Raw genomic sequence first — 18,666 nt, forward strand, 5'->3', positions numbered from 1 at the left:
TAATTTAGAAAGTCAAACCAATTCCCCTAAAACTCAGAAGCCTATCCTAGAAACAGTATCTCTCGGGAACCTCTTTCCAGGGCGGCGAGTGGCAGCACGTCAGCCAGCCACCATGGTTCCCACCCAGAGCCCTCTGCAGCCGGTGGTGCTCGAAGGAGGCTGGACTGAGCCCACGCAAGAGGAAATGAAGCTCATGGAACTTATAAGGCAGACAGAGGTATGTTCTTTGGGATCCCAAACATTAAAGACTTCTGCCCCTTTTAGCAACATTTAAAAGTATCATGTTGAATTTTTAAATCACGCTATTAATATGCTCACAGCAACCAGGCAGTTATGACCACCATAAGCATATGCCAAGCATTGAGTTGGCATTTGGAGAGTAGCTATCCCGGAGACAGCCAGCTCACACGAACGTCTGTTTTGTTTGAATGGAGACCAGAAATTATGACCTTAGCAAAGATGAGAAAAAGGCCCAGTGGATATGTACAAAGGTAATTACAGCAAGTGTAGTCAAGTTGAACCTTATGGCTTCATCACTCATCATTCCTGAGGGTACTACTCAATATGTAAAAAGAGCAAGGAGCACAATGCTGATCACAACGGAGACATTCAGAAGTAAGAAGATGAAAAAGTGGTTTCGGCCAATTGGTTAATCACTCAAGATTGCTAGACATAAAACAGTTGAGAAGAGAAAGGTCAGCTGTTGAGACAGGCTCAGGGATAGAGACTATGGGAAGCTGCATGCTTTGTGAATTTTTTCATCCAACTATTTGTCACTATTTTAAGGAGGCTTCTCAAATTCGTGGCGTGTGTTCAATGCAAATTTTAAGTGTGCGTCTAAATCAAGGTGACTGGAACAAAGAAGTTGTCATTGCTAGAGACTTGACTCCTTGCCAAGCTAAGAAGGCTAAGTCCCTAGTCAGGGAGCAAATAAGCAAGCATTGAGCTAGGATACACTTGAGGTAGGATAAGGAGCTGCCTGACGAGGACTTGGCAGAGCAGAAGGGTGGCAGCTGCCTTTCAGAACGTAGTGAGCTAGGACTTGCTACACACAGTCCCCTAAGCCTCGCTTACCCAAAGGAAAGGAAGGTGTGTTTCTGAATCAAAAACTCACTTGTTAGTTGTAGCGACAGCTCCTGTAGGAGAAACATCACACACCTATCGCCCTTTATTTCTCAACATTGCAAATGAGGTCAATGGTTTGTCAAAGTGAATCTGTCTGTATTCTTACCCCAGTAGCTTCATGGAAGCAAGGGAAATTCACCCAAGTCTACAGCAGAAGAGGTCTGGGCATACCACAATCGTTTTGGTATACATTGTGATTACATGGCATTTCTGGATTCCACTGAATTCTCTTTGAACACACCAAATCATTCTCCATCTGCAGCATTCTCTGGCCTTTCCTTGACAGGCACAACTTTCTGAAGGCCAAGAACTACAGCCCAGATGCTCTCTGATTGCAACTCAATGTAAAGCAACCCAGCAGCACAGCCTATGCCAGGGTCCCCGAGTGAAACGAGTGTGGGCTTACCAGAACGGAGGCCAACCTGATGATGGCACTTATGCCTGGGCCAGCACTATTTCAGAGGTAAATTTAATGTGAATATCCAATAGGCCTGGAATCAGACCCCAACTTTGACATCTTTAGATTGGTAGTTCAGGCAAGTTAACGAACTTTTCTGAACCTCATTTTCTCATTTGTCCAGTGGGAATAATACTTCCGTCACAAGGCTGGTCAGATTATTGAATGAGTTCCCATGTGTGAACATGAGATGTCTAATGCTATCTGATGTGTGTGTGTGTGTGTGTGTGTGTGTGTGTGTGTGTGTGTGATTTCAAATATGATGCATGGCCAGCAGAGAACAGTGCCAATTGCACACACTCCAGACCAAGACTATACTTTAAAATCACTTGAGTGAGCACAGTGGCACAAGCTTCTAATCCCAGCACTTGAGAGGTGGAGGCAGGAGGGTGCGGAACTGAAGGTCATCTTTAGCTATAATGATGAATTTGAGGCCAGCTGGAGCTAATTGGGACCCAGTTTATTTTTAATAGTTTTAATAATACTTTAAGATGGTTTTTCTCATTCGTTTTAAATCTAGCTCACAGAAGAGTCATTTCAAGCCCCTGTTATGAATATTACTAGATATGTGCTTTATAGAAAAGCACCTGTGGTTCTTATAGAAAACCTGTCCTGGTCTTACTACCCACCATCCTGGGGTGACAGAATTTCCACTTCCCAGAGATGAAGCACTGCCTTGAGGAGACAAGCAGCTGCTCCTCCACTGTTTGTAATTTGAGGGACATAAATCTAAAGTTTGACCTTTGTGTCTTAGTCTTTAAGTGGAAACTTGAAGCAAGTTTCTTTACTGGGCTTTCCTAAAGTCTTTCCTGCTGCAGTGGAAATGCTAATAATGGTTCCCCTGTTTCCCTTTGTGAGGTGTTTGCATAGACTTTCCTGGGAAAAGAGAGAGTCCCAGAATAATGTTGGGGGCAGGGGTGGGGAGATAAGAAGGTGCAATAGAAAGGCCTAAGGAAGTTCACAAAGCTGATGGACATTCTGGAACAGCAGAGGCATCTCAGCTAAGCTGGCCTTCAAGGATGCTCCAGGCTCAAAGCCTCTCTTCACCAATAGATCCATGAGTGCAGCCACGTCTCAGAAGCTGACAGCTAACATGCTGCACTTGAGAAATGAGGTAAAAATGTACAACATTCACAATGAGCAATAAAGGGAAAATGCTTTGTGTACCTGGAGGCAAACAGGAGAAGGGTTACTTTAAAGAAAGCGAAGTCGGCTTCCTAGGAGAGATGCCAAAGTGTAGCTAAAATATTCTTCTTCACAGTGGTCTCTTCAGAAACGAGAGTCAAATGTTGATGCTGCATCAGAGAGAGCCCTTAGCCTTGGCAGCTAAAGGCGATCAAATAGTGAAAGAATATGCAGCGATTAACCAATAGATGTAGAAAGGAGCACGGGTAATAAGAAAATAGCTATCAGACAGTGTAACGAAACTCACAAGGAACTTCCAAAGATTACATGTGGTTCTATCAGTCAGAAGCTGGCCTTTTGATTCGTATGGCTCACACTGTAGAATATGGAAGGTACTCCTTAACTACAGGTCCATGACCATATGATTCTCATGAACTTTATATATATGGAAGCAACTATGCTGGAAGCTGTGAAGTATCATTTTAACTTACATCTGTGAGTAGAATTTTCTAAACTTTGGAAGCACCGTGTAGTTGACAGGTTAGCATCAATACTAGACAACACAAGCTACCAGAGCTCATTAAATTATGATGTCAAGATGACAAAGACTCATTACACTCATAGGCAGGTTGTTTAATGTAGATTATTATATTACAGAACAAAGCAGTCCATTATGTAAAAACAAGTATATGTGCTTGAATGACATCCTTAGCAATATTGACTGTATTCGACAGGTTTCTTTAATTATATAAATTATATATTCTTTGTTATTATCTTTAAATTAATTTTTTAAGTTAGTATAGAAAGTATTGGGTTGGCTTCTTCATGGAGGTTTTTGGGTTTTGTTTTGTTTTTTTTTGGTTTTGGTTTTGGTTTTTTTTTTTTATGTTTTGTTTTGGTTTTGGTTTTATGAGACAAGGTTTCTCTCTATAACCCTGGCTATTTTGGAACTCGCTCTTTAGATCAGGCTAGCCTCAAACTTACAGAGATCCACCTCCACCTCATGAATGCTGAGATTAAAGATGTGTGCCACCACTACCCGGCCTCCAGGGAGTTTTCATGTATATGTGTCACACCTTGTTCTCGGTTGGCCTCCCCTCCACTATCCTTCTCCCTCACCAGGTCACCTCTTCACCCCACCTCCCCCGCCATCACCCTCCTACCTCATTACCCCCGGTGCCCATTCTTCCCAGTGAGTCTTCTGATTTGTTTTCCTTGCACATGTAATTCTTTGTTCTCTCTATCACCTGTCCCTTAAATTCTATTCTTTCCCTCTCCTAACCCCCTTTCTAGTTTCATGACCTACAAACATAGATACATACATATATGCATGCACATATATAATTTAAAAACTAGGTTCCATGTATAAGAGTAAACATGCAATATTTACCTTCCCGAGTCTGGCTTATAAACTTGCTCAATATGATTTCTGGTTATATCCGTTATTCTGCAAAGGTCATAATTTCAATTTTCTTTATGTTTGCATAATAATCCTTTATGTACAGGTACTACATTTTCTTTGTCCATTCATCTACTGGTGATTGGATACCTAGGCTGTTTCCATTCCCTGGCTTTTATGAATATGGAGGCATAAGTACCTCTGTGGTCTGCTGACTCAGTGTCCTTCGGCTACATATCTACGGTTGGTATAGCTGGGTCATTTTGTTCTCATTCCAGTTTTGTGAGGACCCTCCATATTGATGTTTGTAGTGGCTGCACAGGTTTATATTCTGACCAGTCACTATAAAGGTTCCTGTCCACTCCCATCTTCGCCAGCACTTGCTGTTACTTATTTTCTTGGTGGTTAGTCATTCTTACTTCCCTGGTGGCTAAGGATATAAAATACATTTTATGGTATTTGATGGTCATTTGCATTTCTTCTTTTGATAACGGTCTATTCAGTTCATTAACACACTTTTCAATTGAGTGATTTAGTTCCTCAGTACTGGGGTGGGTACAGGCAGAGGATGTGCCTTTGTACTTTCAGGATCTCTTGATTACCAGTCACCTTACAGAAGGGATGATACCCCTGTAGTAGTATATCCCTGGGGCTTCAGAGTTCTGGAGCTCTACAGCACAGAATGACAGAGAGTTGGCTCCAGAACATGATCTACCTGCTGGCTCAGAACAATTAACAGGGTAACACCAGGGTGATTCTTAGCTGAGATCTGTCTCAGGTCACTCGCTGTAGGAAGGTCTATCTTTCTCTGCACACTGCCCATCCAGACTCAGCCTCCTGCTACCTGCATCCTTCAGCTCATTGAGGGCCTGCTCCCTGCAACTGCCTTGCTGAGCCTTCCCCTACCCAGGGGCTGTGTATGATGAAAGCAAGTCTCCCCAGCCTGAGGATGTCCCCTGTTCTCAGGCCTACAAGGTAGCCAGATTTGAACCATACATTTCTGTTTCAAAATAGCTAAAGGCCACTGTCACCTGAGTCATACAGTATGATAAAATTGGACTTTTCTCCACTGTTGATCACACCAGGCCACTAGATTTAAAGCTCATGAAGACTGTGAGCTTCTCCTGAGTGTAGGACTGACTGTTTCATCTGGGTTACCTTTTGGAGACAGTTTCTGAGTCCTCTTCCTGCCTAAGAAACTGTGTCATGGCAGCTGTGTTCAGCTTGCTCCTTTGAGTACATACTGTCTTTGCTCTTTCCCAGGACCCTCTTCTTCTTTTGTGAATTTTAGAATCAGCTTGCCTCTGTTCTTCTCTTTACATAAAGTCTGGGGTTTTTTCTTATTCTTAATTTCTCTTTTACCAGCTCTCACAGAAGTAGTCTCTAATCTGTTATTTCATTAGGCTGTCTCCTCAAATTGATAAAGAGTATGCAAATATATGCAGGCTTTAGCTGGGTACAGAGAAATAGGCACTCTCCTGTTGATGGAAATTGAACTTTTTAGAGAACAAGTACATAGTTATACATCTCACAAACAAATGCACTTCTGAATGCATCCACATCAGCCTTTTTGTCACGGCGACAAAATAATGGACAGATGCACTTGTGGGAGAAAGCGTTTGTTTTAGCTCATGGCTCAGTCCATCATAGCAGGGAGTCCGTGATGGAGTTCATGGTGACAGGAGCATGGAGCTGTGGTTTCTCACATTTCAGCAGATAAGGAAGCAGAGACCACCATTAGGGATGACCATGACCTTCAAAGGCCCATCCCTCTTGCCCTGCTTCTGCCAGCAAGGCCTTGCTTCTTAAAGGTTCCATTAACTACAGCCACCAGTTGAGGAACAGGTGTTAAAGCCCATGAGACTGTGGGGTGACATTTCACACTCAAATCATAGCATACCCCAAGAAGATTTCATGAACTTATGCAAAGTTTGTTTGCTAGAGATAGTAATCACAGAAGTATTTTCAATAGAGATGAACTAGAAATAAATTTAAAGCCGGGCGATGGTGGTGCACGCCTTTAATCCCAGCACTTGGGAGGCAGAGGTAGGCGGATCTCTGGGAGTTGAAGGCCAGCCTGGTCTACAAAGTGAGTTCCAGGAAAGGCTCAAAGCTACACAGAGAAACCCTGTCTCGAAAAACAAAAAACAAACAAACAAAAAAAACCAAACAAACAAACAAAAAAGAAATAATTTTAAAGCTTATCAATGGGAAATTGGTTAAGTGAATTATAGTACATAGGATGGAATATCATGACTCAATTAAAATCAACTTTAAGAGAGAATAAAAACAACAAATATGGCTGAGGTACACCAAGTAAAATAAACATAATATAAGGTATGTGGAACTAGATTCTATACACATATACATGGGCAAATTGAAAGAAGCATGGGAGGACTTAACAGCTCTCAGTATCCATTTTTTGATTGGATCACATCATGGGTTACTTTTATTTTTCTTTCTTGTGCATTTGTATATTCTGTATTCTTTTTTATGATGAATGCAGATTGTTCTTATATGATAAAGAAACTGATAATCTTCTTGGAAAAGGACTAACAAATGTGATGAAGGTCAAGTTAGTAGAAGTTCAGCGGGGCCATGAAGTGAGGGAGACTTCATCTACCTGGGATAAGGGACAACAGTACAAAGGAATCTGTTGCCACCTCTGACAGAACTTGAGAAAGGGGTATGCATCAACACTTAAGTAGGGGAAGTATTAATGAGGAGAGGTGCCATGCAAAGGCATGAGTGTTTGAGCTGATGTGTTATTGTAAGCAGATGGGACTTATGTCAAGGGATAGGGAGAGGTATGACTGTTGTGAGAGATTGTGTGAAAGTGGTAGGCACTGGTCTTCTTGGGATGTGTTATGGTTCTTCCCTCTCAGGCTTGGGTGTTTGGACACCTGGTCCCTAGCAGGTGGCACTCTTTGAGAAGGTTGTAGAACCTTTAGATACCTGGTCCCTAGCAGATGACACTCTTTGAGAAGGTTGTAGAACCTTTAGATACCTGGTCCCCAGCAGGTGGTAATGTTTGATAAGGTTATAGAAGCTTCAGACACCTGGTCCCTAGCTGTGGCACTGTTTGAGAAGGTTGTAGAACCCTCTGGGGGTAGAGCCTCCTGAAGTAGATCTCTGAGAGTGAGACTTCATAGGTGACTTGACTTCCTGTTCACTGAGGCTTTTCTGAGTGTGGTTGTAGTGTGACTAGCAGCCTCCTGCTCCTACCACCATGCCTTCCCCACTGCTTGCTGAGGGCCGCCTTCTAGCTGTGTTCTCTCACAGCCTTTCCTTTGGGGGGAGAGGGGCAAAGGAGCTCTGTTGTTTCTTACAAAGAAACCAGCCCTGTTCGGTTAAGCACCCACTGCATATCCATGTTTAACCTCATGCATCTCTTTAGAGACTTCATCTTCAAATATGGTTGAATTGGGACTTTAACCTGAATGTTTGGAGTGGGGGCAGAATTGTCTGTAATGTTACCCCAGACCTAAATGATCAGACCATAGTTAGTCTCTGACAAGAAAAGGGGATTCAAGAAAGTTGTTTGGGGAGATCAGTGTGGCCTCAGTATGTACAAGCATTCTTAGAGATTGATTGCTTTGCTGTTTTAGAAGTTCATCCCACCCTCTTCCTTTTCCATGCTACGTATCGTTTACTTAGGAGGCTGCACGAAAGTGTTGGTGATCTGTTAGATATGTGTCCTCTCACGCTGTCTAGTTGTAAGGAATACCTCTAGAGAACAGACTGTGTGGAGAAGGGACAGCAGAAGAGTAAGCTCGGATGTCTCAGGGCAGCTAGCTAACAATGATTGCAAACACACCGGAAGTGTCAAATGTTGGGCTTTTACGGGAAGAATGCAAAACAGGCACATTACAAAGTGCTCCACTCTACGACCTCTAGTATAATGGAAACCCCAGATGGCATTCGAGTCTCGGCCAACACAGACTCCCCCTCAACTGCTCTCCCTACCATGGCCATTGTGGATGATTTAACCACACACTCTTTGAACACTGCTAGAGTAACATTCATCTCCAGCTGGAGTTGGTTCATCAGTCACCAAAGCACCAGGCAGCTCTCTCTCTCCAGGGCCAGTGGCTCTCTTCAGTACCAGCATCTTTTCCTGATCTACGTTTGCCCAGGACCTTTTTCTCTAGTCTGAAGCATTTGATATGTTGGATACCACAGCATCTTAAAATCCCCATGTTTGTTCTCAGCTAAGGAATGAATACATGAGTAGAAGCATCCCGAGTAAGAAACAAGCCTTTTCTCTTTAGATCAATTAGCTGAAGTTTTGCTGGTCCTGCCTGGCCCATGGTCAAAACAAATCTCTCTCACCCGCCAGCCCCACAGCCAAGTAAACACACAGAGATGGGGCTGGTTATTTATAGAATATTGGGCCTCTACTGTGGGGTTTTTGCCATAAAAATGACCAATGTTTGACTTATACTAGTCAGTGTAATAAGCACATGAACAGGCTTAAATACGCGTAAGACACTGAGAATTAAGAACGTCTTGAAGGCTATATCCTGACTAGATAGTTTGGAATGTGATTGCAATGAACACATTTTTTTTTCTAACTTATCTTTAAAAGATTTCTATAAACTCATTGTCTTTGTCTCACTGAAAACCAAGTCAAGTGGGCACATACTTAACTTCTGTTTTGCCTTTATTATGCATTTATCAAGTTGTATTTATTATCCCAGTTATAAATGTAAAACATGAGCTCTTCAGAATAGTGACATCTAAGTGATAAGGTAATTTTTCACCTTTTTTTGCCGGAGCTTTTCAAATTAACTAAGTTTCTCCCACATACCAATTTGTATGTATTTCCCAGATGTTCCCAGCCCGGGTAGATATTCAGCTATTCTACCTTTCGTTGATGTAGAAAACACATAAATACAGTGACAATTAAGAAGTAGATTTTATTCCACTCCTTACCCCATGTTCAGTGTTGAAACTCTAAACCCCAATGTGACTACACTCGAAGACAGAACTTTTAGATGGCAATTGAAGATAAACTAAACTATGAGGACAGAGCCCTGTTTACACAGGATTAGTAGCCTTACAAGAAAAGGAAAAGAGTGCTAAGAGATGCCTTCGTTGATAAAATGCTTGCAGCACAAGCGTGTAGACCAATGATCTCTGTGTAGGCAAAGCAGAGACAGGGAAATCCTTGGGTTTGCTAGTCAGCCAGTGCAACTCTACCAGAGAGTTCAAGGTAAAAGTGAGAGCTCCATCTTAAAAAAGCAAGCTGAGTGCTTCTGCCCAGTCATAGTAATCTGAGTGGCCTGTGCTGCCACCTGAGGCCATGGTGATGTCCAGGGCCCAGCTGGAGCCCAAGGCCATGTCTGGACCCATGGTCCTACCATAGCTGGGGTCTATGTTGATGTCTATGGCCTGTCCAGGGCCATGGTGATATACGGCTTGGGCTGCAGTGGAGAGCCATTATCTGGGTCTGTGGTCTTACAGCAGCTGGGTTCTGTGTTGATGTCAGTGGCCAGTATTACCACTGGGCATCACGTGAGAGCTGGTCATGGTGGCCTGGGCATGGGAGAACCGGTCCTTTCCCTCACCAGATGCATCAGCAGGAGAACTGCCTACTCCTGAATTGCCCCCTCCCTACCCTCACTGGCTACCACAAGGAAGAGCTGGTCTCACCCATCACCATGTGTACAGGAGAGTTGGCCCTGATGGCCTAGGCATGGGAGGGCTAGACTTGCCCCTCACTTGACAGGGGCAGTCCTGTGGAGGCCTGGACTGACCAACTCATCTACCACCCAGGCCCATATCCAGGGCTTTGAGTTGGCACACCCCAGCACCTACCCCATTTATGACGTGCTGGAGCATGTGAACCGTAGTCCAGGATCTTCATGACTCAGAGCAACAACAGGCTATCCTAGAGAAGTTTTGATAAGGGTCCAGTACTGATGATATACCAGAGCCCAGAGGTATACCAAAAGACAGAGGCCCTGAACCAGACCAACAACTCATTGCAATGAACATTTGCAAGTAAATCTGGGCAGAAGGATATACCGTGTGACACACTGCAGCTTCCAAAGCCACTACAGCAAATGAATATGTGATGGAGAGGTGGGAAAGACACAGAATCTAAATGTTTTTCTTTTTCTTTTTTCTTTTATTTTCTTTTCCTCAGGGAGGCTACAAGGGTGGATGGCAGACATGGAAGGACTAGGAAATGAGTGGGATTGGGGTGCATGATGGGAAATTCCCAAAGAATCGATAAAAAAAAAATTATGTTAGAAAAAAAGCAAGGTGGAAAGTGACAGATTGCATCCAAGGTTGACCTCTATGTGGACTTACACACACACACACACACAGAGATCAAAGAAGGAAGAAACTATCTCCTTACTTCCCTCCTCCCCTCCCTTTCCTCCTTTTCCCTCTTCTCCTCCTTCTCCTTTCTCTCTCATTTGGAGACACAGCAAGAAGGTGGCCATCTGTAAGGCAGGTACAGAGACCCTCTGGGAATTGGTTTAGCCAGTACCTTGTGCACTCTGCATGCCCTAGAACAGCAGAAATGTTCTACCGTTTGAGCCACCTCACCTCTGGTATTGGTTTGACACCCTTAGAAGTTAAGTAGTGAACATTGTTACAGAAAATTTAGAAAAATCACACACACACACACACACACACACACACACACACACACACACACACCACTGTATGGCTCTATTACAGTTTCACTTCTGTAATAATCACCAGGAATTTCTTGATAACTTTATTATTAAAAAAAATAGTGGCATAAAGTCCATAAAGTCAGTGGAAAAACTAAGAGCATCAATAAGGAAATGGAGCTGCTATTACTCACAAATATGTCTATTCTTGGCCATTGTGATCATAGTAAGTCCTATGGCAAGTCAGTTTTGAAAGTTACTCTGTTCACCTAAAAAAAAATGGTTGTGACTTTTCCTCATAAATGTAACACTTTTAAAAATAACACAGCAAGCCAGGCGGCAGTGGTGCATGCCTTTAATCCCAGCGCTCGGGAGGCAGAGCCAGGCAGATCTCTGTGAGTTCAAGGCCAGCCTGGTCTACAGAGCGAGATCCAGGACAGGCACCAAAACTACACAGAGAAACCCTGTCTCGAAAAGCCAAAAACAAACAAACAAAAACAAAACAAAACAGCAACAACAATAAAAAAACCTCAACATTTCTAGTGACATCTATCCAACATATACGTTTATTTACCCAATTTTCTTTTTTCTTTCTTTTTTTCCCCCCAGATTTAGAAAGAACTTTATTAGAAAGAAGCCAGGCCTGGAGAGAAAGGAAGATGTCGGCAGGAGAGAGAGAGAGAGAGAGAGAGAGAGAGAGAGAGAGAGAGAGAGAGAGAGAGAGAGAGAGGAAACACAAAAAAGAGAGTAGTAGTCTTTTTGTTTGTTTGTTTTTGAGACAGGGTTTCTCTGTGTAGTTTTGGTACCTGTCCTGAATCTCACTCTGTAGACCAGACTGGCCTCGAACTCACAGAAATCTGCCTGGCTCTGCCTCCCGAGTGCTGGGATTAAAGGCATACGCCACCACCACCTGGCTATTTACCCAATTTTTAATCAATTGCCAATTAGGTTGTCTTAAGTTTTTTACTCTTGTGAGGAATAATGATATATAAATTAATATTTATTTCCTGTTTTTGTTGGCTAACTCTAGTTCATATAAACATGTTTGAGCATTTGGACACCTGTTGCTAGCATGTCCTGTAGGGACAGTTGCAAGTGTCTGTGACCCAGTCTTTGCAAGTCAACAGGAGCTCTGCAGCTGAGTGCAATGCTTTAGATACACACAGGTTTGACTGAAGAGAGATGGTAGAGGCTCGTGTTAGCTAATTTGTCTTCTGGACTTGTACAGAGAATATTGACAGGTTTGCATTTTCATTCCAAGCATTCTATTCTGAAGAACAATATAATATGATGAGCTCTCCAGGTTTCTTGTGAAATTTTGCACAGTTTTGCTATTGGATGGATTTTACATGTTGATGAGAGATGTCTTTTTCTGTTGTTTTGTGTGACTATCAGACCTGTGGTGGCATGCATCCAACTTCCCACTTGTCTATGATTTTTTTTTAAACACACAAGAAGTGACCAATGATATGTTTATTTGTTGCTTTTAATGTTTTAGATAATCCTTCACCATACCAAGGTTATACCAAGATTCAATAATATTTATTCTAAATTTTTATGATTGTGTTTTTTTTTTCCTTTTAACAACCATGTGGATTTTCTTTTCTGGTGAAAAACTTAAGTGAAAATATTTTCTTCTTTGTTGGCTTAAAATGATTCTCTAAGCTTTGTTTACTGGCTAGTCTTGTGTCCCCCTATGGAGCTGCAATACCATTTTAGAATGTACTACACTCTTGCATAGAGCTCACCCTGCTGTTAAGTAAGCTACAGAACCTAATGCTTTTAAAACTGTTATCGCTTTATAACGTAGTTGGCTGCCTGAAAGTGAGAGTTCCCCATGATTTCATTTTGCTATTATATTTTACTTCAAGATTATCGTTTATTGAATACTGTAAACACACTTTGGGATTGCTTTTCAACCCCATAAAATCATCACACAAGTGTTTTGACTGCAGCTGTATAAGACTATTAATTAACTTTATGAAAACTGACAACTTTTGTGATATTCACTTTTCACGGCCAGGCTTGTAGCAGTCTTATGTGCGTGGAATCAGATTTTGATCTACCAGTAAAATTGCCTAATTTTCATATAAGGAACTCACACTTTTAAAATAATTAATTCTGTTTGGTTTTGTTTGGGGGGTAAATTTTCTTCAACTGTATTTTCTGAATGTCTAATTTTAGTAAACAGAACAACTATTAATGCTCTAAAGTTTACTTTTTTACCTATTCATTTAAATGCTCTCATTTTTATTATTGAGTTCTTTATTATTTGATTGACCTAAACTTCCTAAGAATTCAAATGATAAGGATCCTCATGATAAATTTTTCTACCCACTGAGAAAAGCTACTTCTTATATTCTGTAACCTACTTTGAATGTTCTATAAATCTACAAAATAAGTTACATACTAAGATTTCTCTCATTCTATGATTCTGTGATTATTCAGTGTCTTAACTGATAAAATAGAAAGCCTCTATCAATTTCCCAGACTTTTCTGTTTGTGAAACAAAGGGTAGAGTCTGGGTTCCCTCATCATTTGTATTGCTTGTTCTTTGTCATTAAGAAAAAAAAAAAAGCTCTTTTGTCATGTCTAGATTCCTAATACAAGGTTTATTGTATTTAGAAATTTGTTAAACATCAAGTTGCCTTCATCTGTGGAAAAGTCAGGCCTAAGGAAACTTCACCAAAGACCACTGAAGTTCCCTCGTGTTGGGTTCCCTCACCAGCAGACACGCCGTGCTCCTCGCCCCTCCTTATCTATGTCCAACAAGTGTAACTGAAGGAATCTTCAAGTAGTGATAGAACTCTCTCAAAAGCTTTGCTTCAGAGAAGTGATTCTCAATCTGGGGGTTGTGACCCCTTTAGGGGTCACATATCAGATATTATATTACAATTTATAACAGTAACTAAATTGCAGTTATGAAGTAGCAGTGAAATAATTTTATGGTTGGGGGTCACCACAACATGAGGAATTGTAATAAAGTGTTGCAGCATTAGGGAGGCTGAGAACCACTGCTTTAGAAGATTGAGATATAGTTCCATTGGTAGAGTGCTTGCCTAGCATTCATAACACAAAAAACCAGCCTGGTGGTGCACACCTGTAATCCCAGCACTCGAGAGGTAGAAGAAGGAGGATCAGAAGTTCAAAGTCATGTTCAACTACATAGTGAGTTTGACGCTAACAGCCTGTGTTCTATGAAGCCTTGTCTTAAAAAAAAAGAGTTTTAATAACTATTTTGAGACATTTGTCATTCAAATATGGCTGTCCCTTTGCGTTTCAGTTGCTGGACGACTGTACTGCTCGTCTGAAAATGTCCCACCCAGCCAAGACCCTGTACACCTCAAATGGAGAGCTCATTCAGTCATGGGACAACATAGAGAGGAATATGACTGTCTGTGTGTCTGCAGGACATGGCTTTATGACCTCCAAAGGTACGGGTGACACCTTCTCTTTAATCAAGGCCCTGAAGAGTAAACGCATTTAGTCTTCCCTGCAGAGTCCTTGCCTGCTGAACTTTGAACACTGTAGGATGATTTTTAGTAACTACATGCCTCATGTGTGCAATTCCATGTTATAAAGGCGAAGTTTGTGTCTGTGTGTGCAAGAGAAACCATAGTTAATGTGGTTTACTCTAAGGAAACTCACCAAATTTCAGTGAGTCTTGGGCCTTACCCAGGCCTATTTACAGAAATATTGATACTCATGTTTGAAAGCATTTCGTTAGTTATGAATGGAAAGTGAAGTTCCTGTTGACTTCTTACTATTTGAATTATTCAAAACAATGCTTTATTAATGGAATTCTCAAATTGAAGATTTCCATTCTCTTGCAAAAGTAAGTATAGGCTAGTTTTAATAAACTCTCCATTTCCTAATTATTTCCTTTGATAAACAAAAGAAATGGAAAGGCCATATTTACAAAATGAACTCTAGTCTTTCATCCTACTTATCCTGAGGAATTCAAAGCCCCTTTCTGTAGGAAGGTAGATACTAGCAAAATATAATTGTCAGGAAATTCCAAAAGACATTGTTTTTACATAAAGGAAATGAAAAGATTAGGAAGAAAATTACCTGATATCCCTATAATAAAAATACTGAAATTTTTTTCTTTTAGAAATGAAACATAAAATTATTACTATATTATATATAAGGTGAGTGAATGGAAAGGTTTTAAGATAATTGGATATATACCCTCACATATAGCCCAAAAGAGACGAAAGTATAGAATTGCTTGTCGAAAACTGGGGAGACACAGATTTATTGGGGTATCCAGCACTGTTCGGAGGGACGGCACAAAGTCTCTCTCCCCCGGCACTATCCTTCCGAATGGACAAGGTCCCAATCTTTGCCTTCTTCCTGTTCTGTTATCTCCTTCTCCATCAGCGCTCTGAACCTCAGCTCAGAATGTGGTCACTTAGATGCATTCAAAAATGGTAAAGTTGCTGTCATTTGTAAATGCTAGTTAACAGCTTTCTGTATTCTCGAAGTATACACCCTATAAGAGTAATATACACAAGACTTCTTTTCCTGAGAGGCTTCAATTTATTTGTGAATATAAATGCTCTAGTTACTTTTCTTATTGCAGTGGCCAATAAGAATAAGTGGGGGTACAGCCTATCATGGCAGAGAATGGCCTGAAGCAGAAGGAGATTGAAGGTCACATTGCACCTGTAGTCACGAAGACTGATGCTCAGTCTACTTTCTCTTTTATTAGGTCCAAATCCCCAGCCCACAGGTGTGTGCCACATCACCAAGTCTAGAAACCCTATCGAGGACATGTCCAGAAATTTGTGTCCTAGGTGATTCTAGATCCTGTCAAGTACCCCTCAGTATCAACCATCACAGTGAGCACTCTGTGAGCATCACAGCCAATTGAAAAGCAAGCAAATGGGCACTTCATCAGGAGGCTCTGGCTCAGTCCCCTCATTCCTCACACTGCTCAGTCTTTCATATTTTCAGCATGAGCCTTCTTGCCACATAGTGCTCACCAGGTCTGACTGATAGATAAAGCTAGATCTGCTACAGGAAAGCCGTCACTAAGGGTATCCAAACCATAAAGGAAAATCTGGACTGCCTTCCCAGGAGCAAGTAAATTCCCAGGAAAATCTTCCCCAGTAAAGCCTGGGAGGGGGTGGAGAACATTAGAAATTCAAATGTCACTCTCCCTGCCTTTTTCTCTCTAATGGTCTGTCTGCAAGTCTGTGCAGACAAACATTCGTTTTCAAATCTTCGGTTTTATAAACACACATTTCTGTGAGGTCAAACCTGACTCCTGTCCTGTGGAAGAAGGCTGCCCATGTCACCTTCATGGTGAAGGGTTTGTGCTTACCCCCAGATGCCCGGATTCTTTCCAGTGTGTCATGTCTGACATGGGAAATAGGAATCTGATTTTTTGATGCCATTTTGTTGTTTTCATGAGATAAAATAAAAATAATCACCTCATAGAAATCTGTACTTTCCAAAATACTTTAAAAATGAAGAGAAATACTTTTGAATGTATTTATTCATTGTGAGATGTTTAGTTAAGTAATCATTCCACATGTGGTTTTTTTCTATGACCAACCAGCTAAGAGGTGTGTAAGAAAATAAGATATTCTGAGAGTCTTAAAACACGATGATTATTTATTTCATACACAACAATACAAAAATCGTTTAAGAGGCAGGTGTATTATGCTGATTTTTTTAAAATGAATTTCATTAGGCAAAACAGAGTAGAAGCTTTCTGAATGGCATCTTTCTCATACCCTCAACCCACTCAAGAATGCTTTCTGTCGTTTGCAGTAAAGCCCAAATACTGTTCCCAAGGCTTTAGTTTCCATCTTTTCAGAGGCCTGGGTCTGTTCAGCATACTCCTGTGTTAGCTTCCTATTCAGATGCTTTATACCGTTTGGGAGGAAGTCCTCTCTAGCGCCCCCAATTGCACGGACATCCAAAGACCTGCAGCCTGTGCCTGGTGGGGTGAGCACAGCCAGTGTGTGATGAGGATGCAGGTGGGAGCAAGGAGTCTGAGGGAGCTAGATGCCCCCATCACTCCACACTTCAATTCTATAATTCAGTTCCCTAAATACATTGACCTGTCTCTGTGCTTTTCTTTTAACAGAAAAAAAGCAATTGGTGGACGTCAAAGCAAATTATGCCAGAATCCGACGGCATCAGGGCCCGAAAGCAACAGACGTCGTCGTGTCACCGTCCATGAAGCTGCTGTCTCTCATGGAGCTACACAACTGACTTCAGCCGAACCTCATGCTTGTGCTGTATTTTGTGGGTATAGCTTGTTCTCATATGCTAGTTATGACATGATAATTCTGTGTCCCTTTTGACTTGTACACAGTCTCTCTTTTATTCCCACCCTCAGCACTGAGATTTGAACCTAGTTGTTGAACATATACCTGAGCAGTGCCACTGATCTATGCCTCCAGCTCCCTCAAACAGTCTCTTTTAAAGATTAGTTTCCACATTTCATGTGAAGTAGCATTGGATGCCTCCAGTCTGTTCCTGGAAAGGCAACAAAACCAGACAAATAATGATCAACTTAGGTGAACTGTCTTTGAGAAAATAAAAGCACAAACTACTCGTTATTGAAAAGAAACTTAGAAGAATCAAGGAACATACATATAGGTACGTATGTGTGTATATAGATAGAACAGTAATAATAAAATGACTCTTTGACCAATGAACCCTAATTTCAACTCTAAGTAGCATTTTCTGGCTCCATTACTCTGATTTTTGAGCTTCTGTTAAAATCCCTCACATACCCAATAAAACTGGAACGCCTGGTGACTACCAAATACACAGAAACCTGTCTTTTATTGTCTAATTTTTCTTCAGTTTTGCATGCCTCTCTGAGGGCACAGATGTCACTCATGAGAACGAAGGTGGGTAGTTATAGTAAAAGATTGGTAAGAAGAAGCCATAGAGTAAATACAAAAATAGAGAATGTAAAGGCAGTAGTTCAAAGACCATCCATGTAAGGAAGAGGGTGTGAATGTGTGTGTCTCTGGAGTCGTGATGTCATTTCTACAGAACAAGAGGAATTGACCTGTTAATTTGTCCCCGGGAAGAAGAGAGACCACTTAGAAAACAAATGGCAGTGCCAGGCCTGAGTTTGGGTCTGTTGCTGGTGGATGCGTCAGGGAACCGCCCCTCCTCCCTGTCTTCCCCTGCACCACACACAGTTCTGCCAGAGCGTAAACCGCAGCCTGGCTAGGTGTGTACACACAGAACAGCACAGCCGGGCTCCCACCTCAATCCTCCACGTTAACGTGATCCAGGAAGGCAATGTATCGTGTCCACTGAAGGGGGGGCTTTTGGGAACTGCTGCAAAAGGCCCGGTATTTATTCCTAGTCTGCAAATCAGCGGGGCTGCATGAATAAATCCCTGCTGCCTGGGACACCGTGCTGGTGAAGTCTCATGTGTTAGACAGGCAGCAGTTCACCCTTTGGCAGACATTTTATCGTGTGATGTTCCAGAGGCAAAGGTGGTCCAGGGCAGCTTTGCAGCAGAGGAAGCAATACTCCATGGCGCGTTTACTTTGTTTTTCTTTCTTCTTATTTTGCTAACAAGCCTGAAAGAAAACAAGAAAGGTTAGGAAACTTGCCCACGGCTGGACAGTGAACCATCAAGAGTCTCACCAACTGGGTCTGTTCCTTGCAATGAAATGACTTGATCACAATTCCCAAAAAGAAAATAAACATTTTTTTTTCAAAACTCTGTGAAAACAAATGCATTTCTTTAGGTGCAGAAGCACTTATCATTTACTGCCAGGGAAAAGTTGCTCTGCTATGAAAACAGCATCATTCACCCTAGATCAAATGTGCAAATTCCTGTGAAGTCTTCGCTGTTGCATGGGAACAGGCCTGAAGCGAAAATTGATAATATCACACAGCGCCCTATCAAGCACCAGGAGACATCAGGCAAAAGCCTTAAG

The 18,666-nt window shown here is 41.8% G+C and overlaps 1 protein-coding gene across 10 annotated transcripts in view; it reads left to right on the plus strand.

Moving 5' to 3' along the window:
* Dcdc1 (doublecortin domain containing 1) overlaps positions 1-18,442 on the plus strand; it is a 404,056-nt gene extending 385,614 nt beyond the window's left edge. For 9 of the 10 annotated variants that reach the window (XM_076570233.1, XM_042275867.2, XM_042275862.2 and 6 more), the window contains 4 exons: positions 81-217; positions 1,412-1,588; positions 14,022-14,172; positions 16,839-18,442. In XM_076570233.1, the coding sequence (XP_076426348.1) occupies positions 81-217; positions 1,412-1,588; positions 14,022-14,172; positions 16,839-16,966 (593 nt within the window). In that variant the 3' untranslated portion in view covers positions 16,967-18,442. The remainder of the gene's footprint in view (positions 1-80; positions 218-1,411; positions 1,589-14,021; positions 14,173-16,838) is intronic. The other variant, XM_076570234.1, reaches the window with a different exon arrangement.
* The last annotated feature ends 224 nt before the right edge of the window (positions 18,443-18,666 follow it).

Source organism: Peromyscus maniculatus, chromosome 4 (assembly GCF_049852395.1).
Source record: "Peromyscus maniculatus bairdii isolate BWxNUB_F1_BW_parent chromosome 4, HU_Pman_BW_mat_3.1, whole genome shotgun sequence".
Taxonomy (NCBI): Eukaryota; Metazoa; Chordata; class Mammalia; order Rodentia; family Cricetidae; genus Peromyscus; species Peromyscus maniculatus.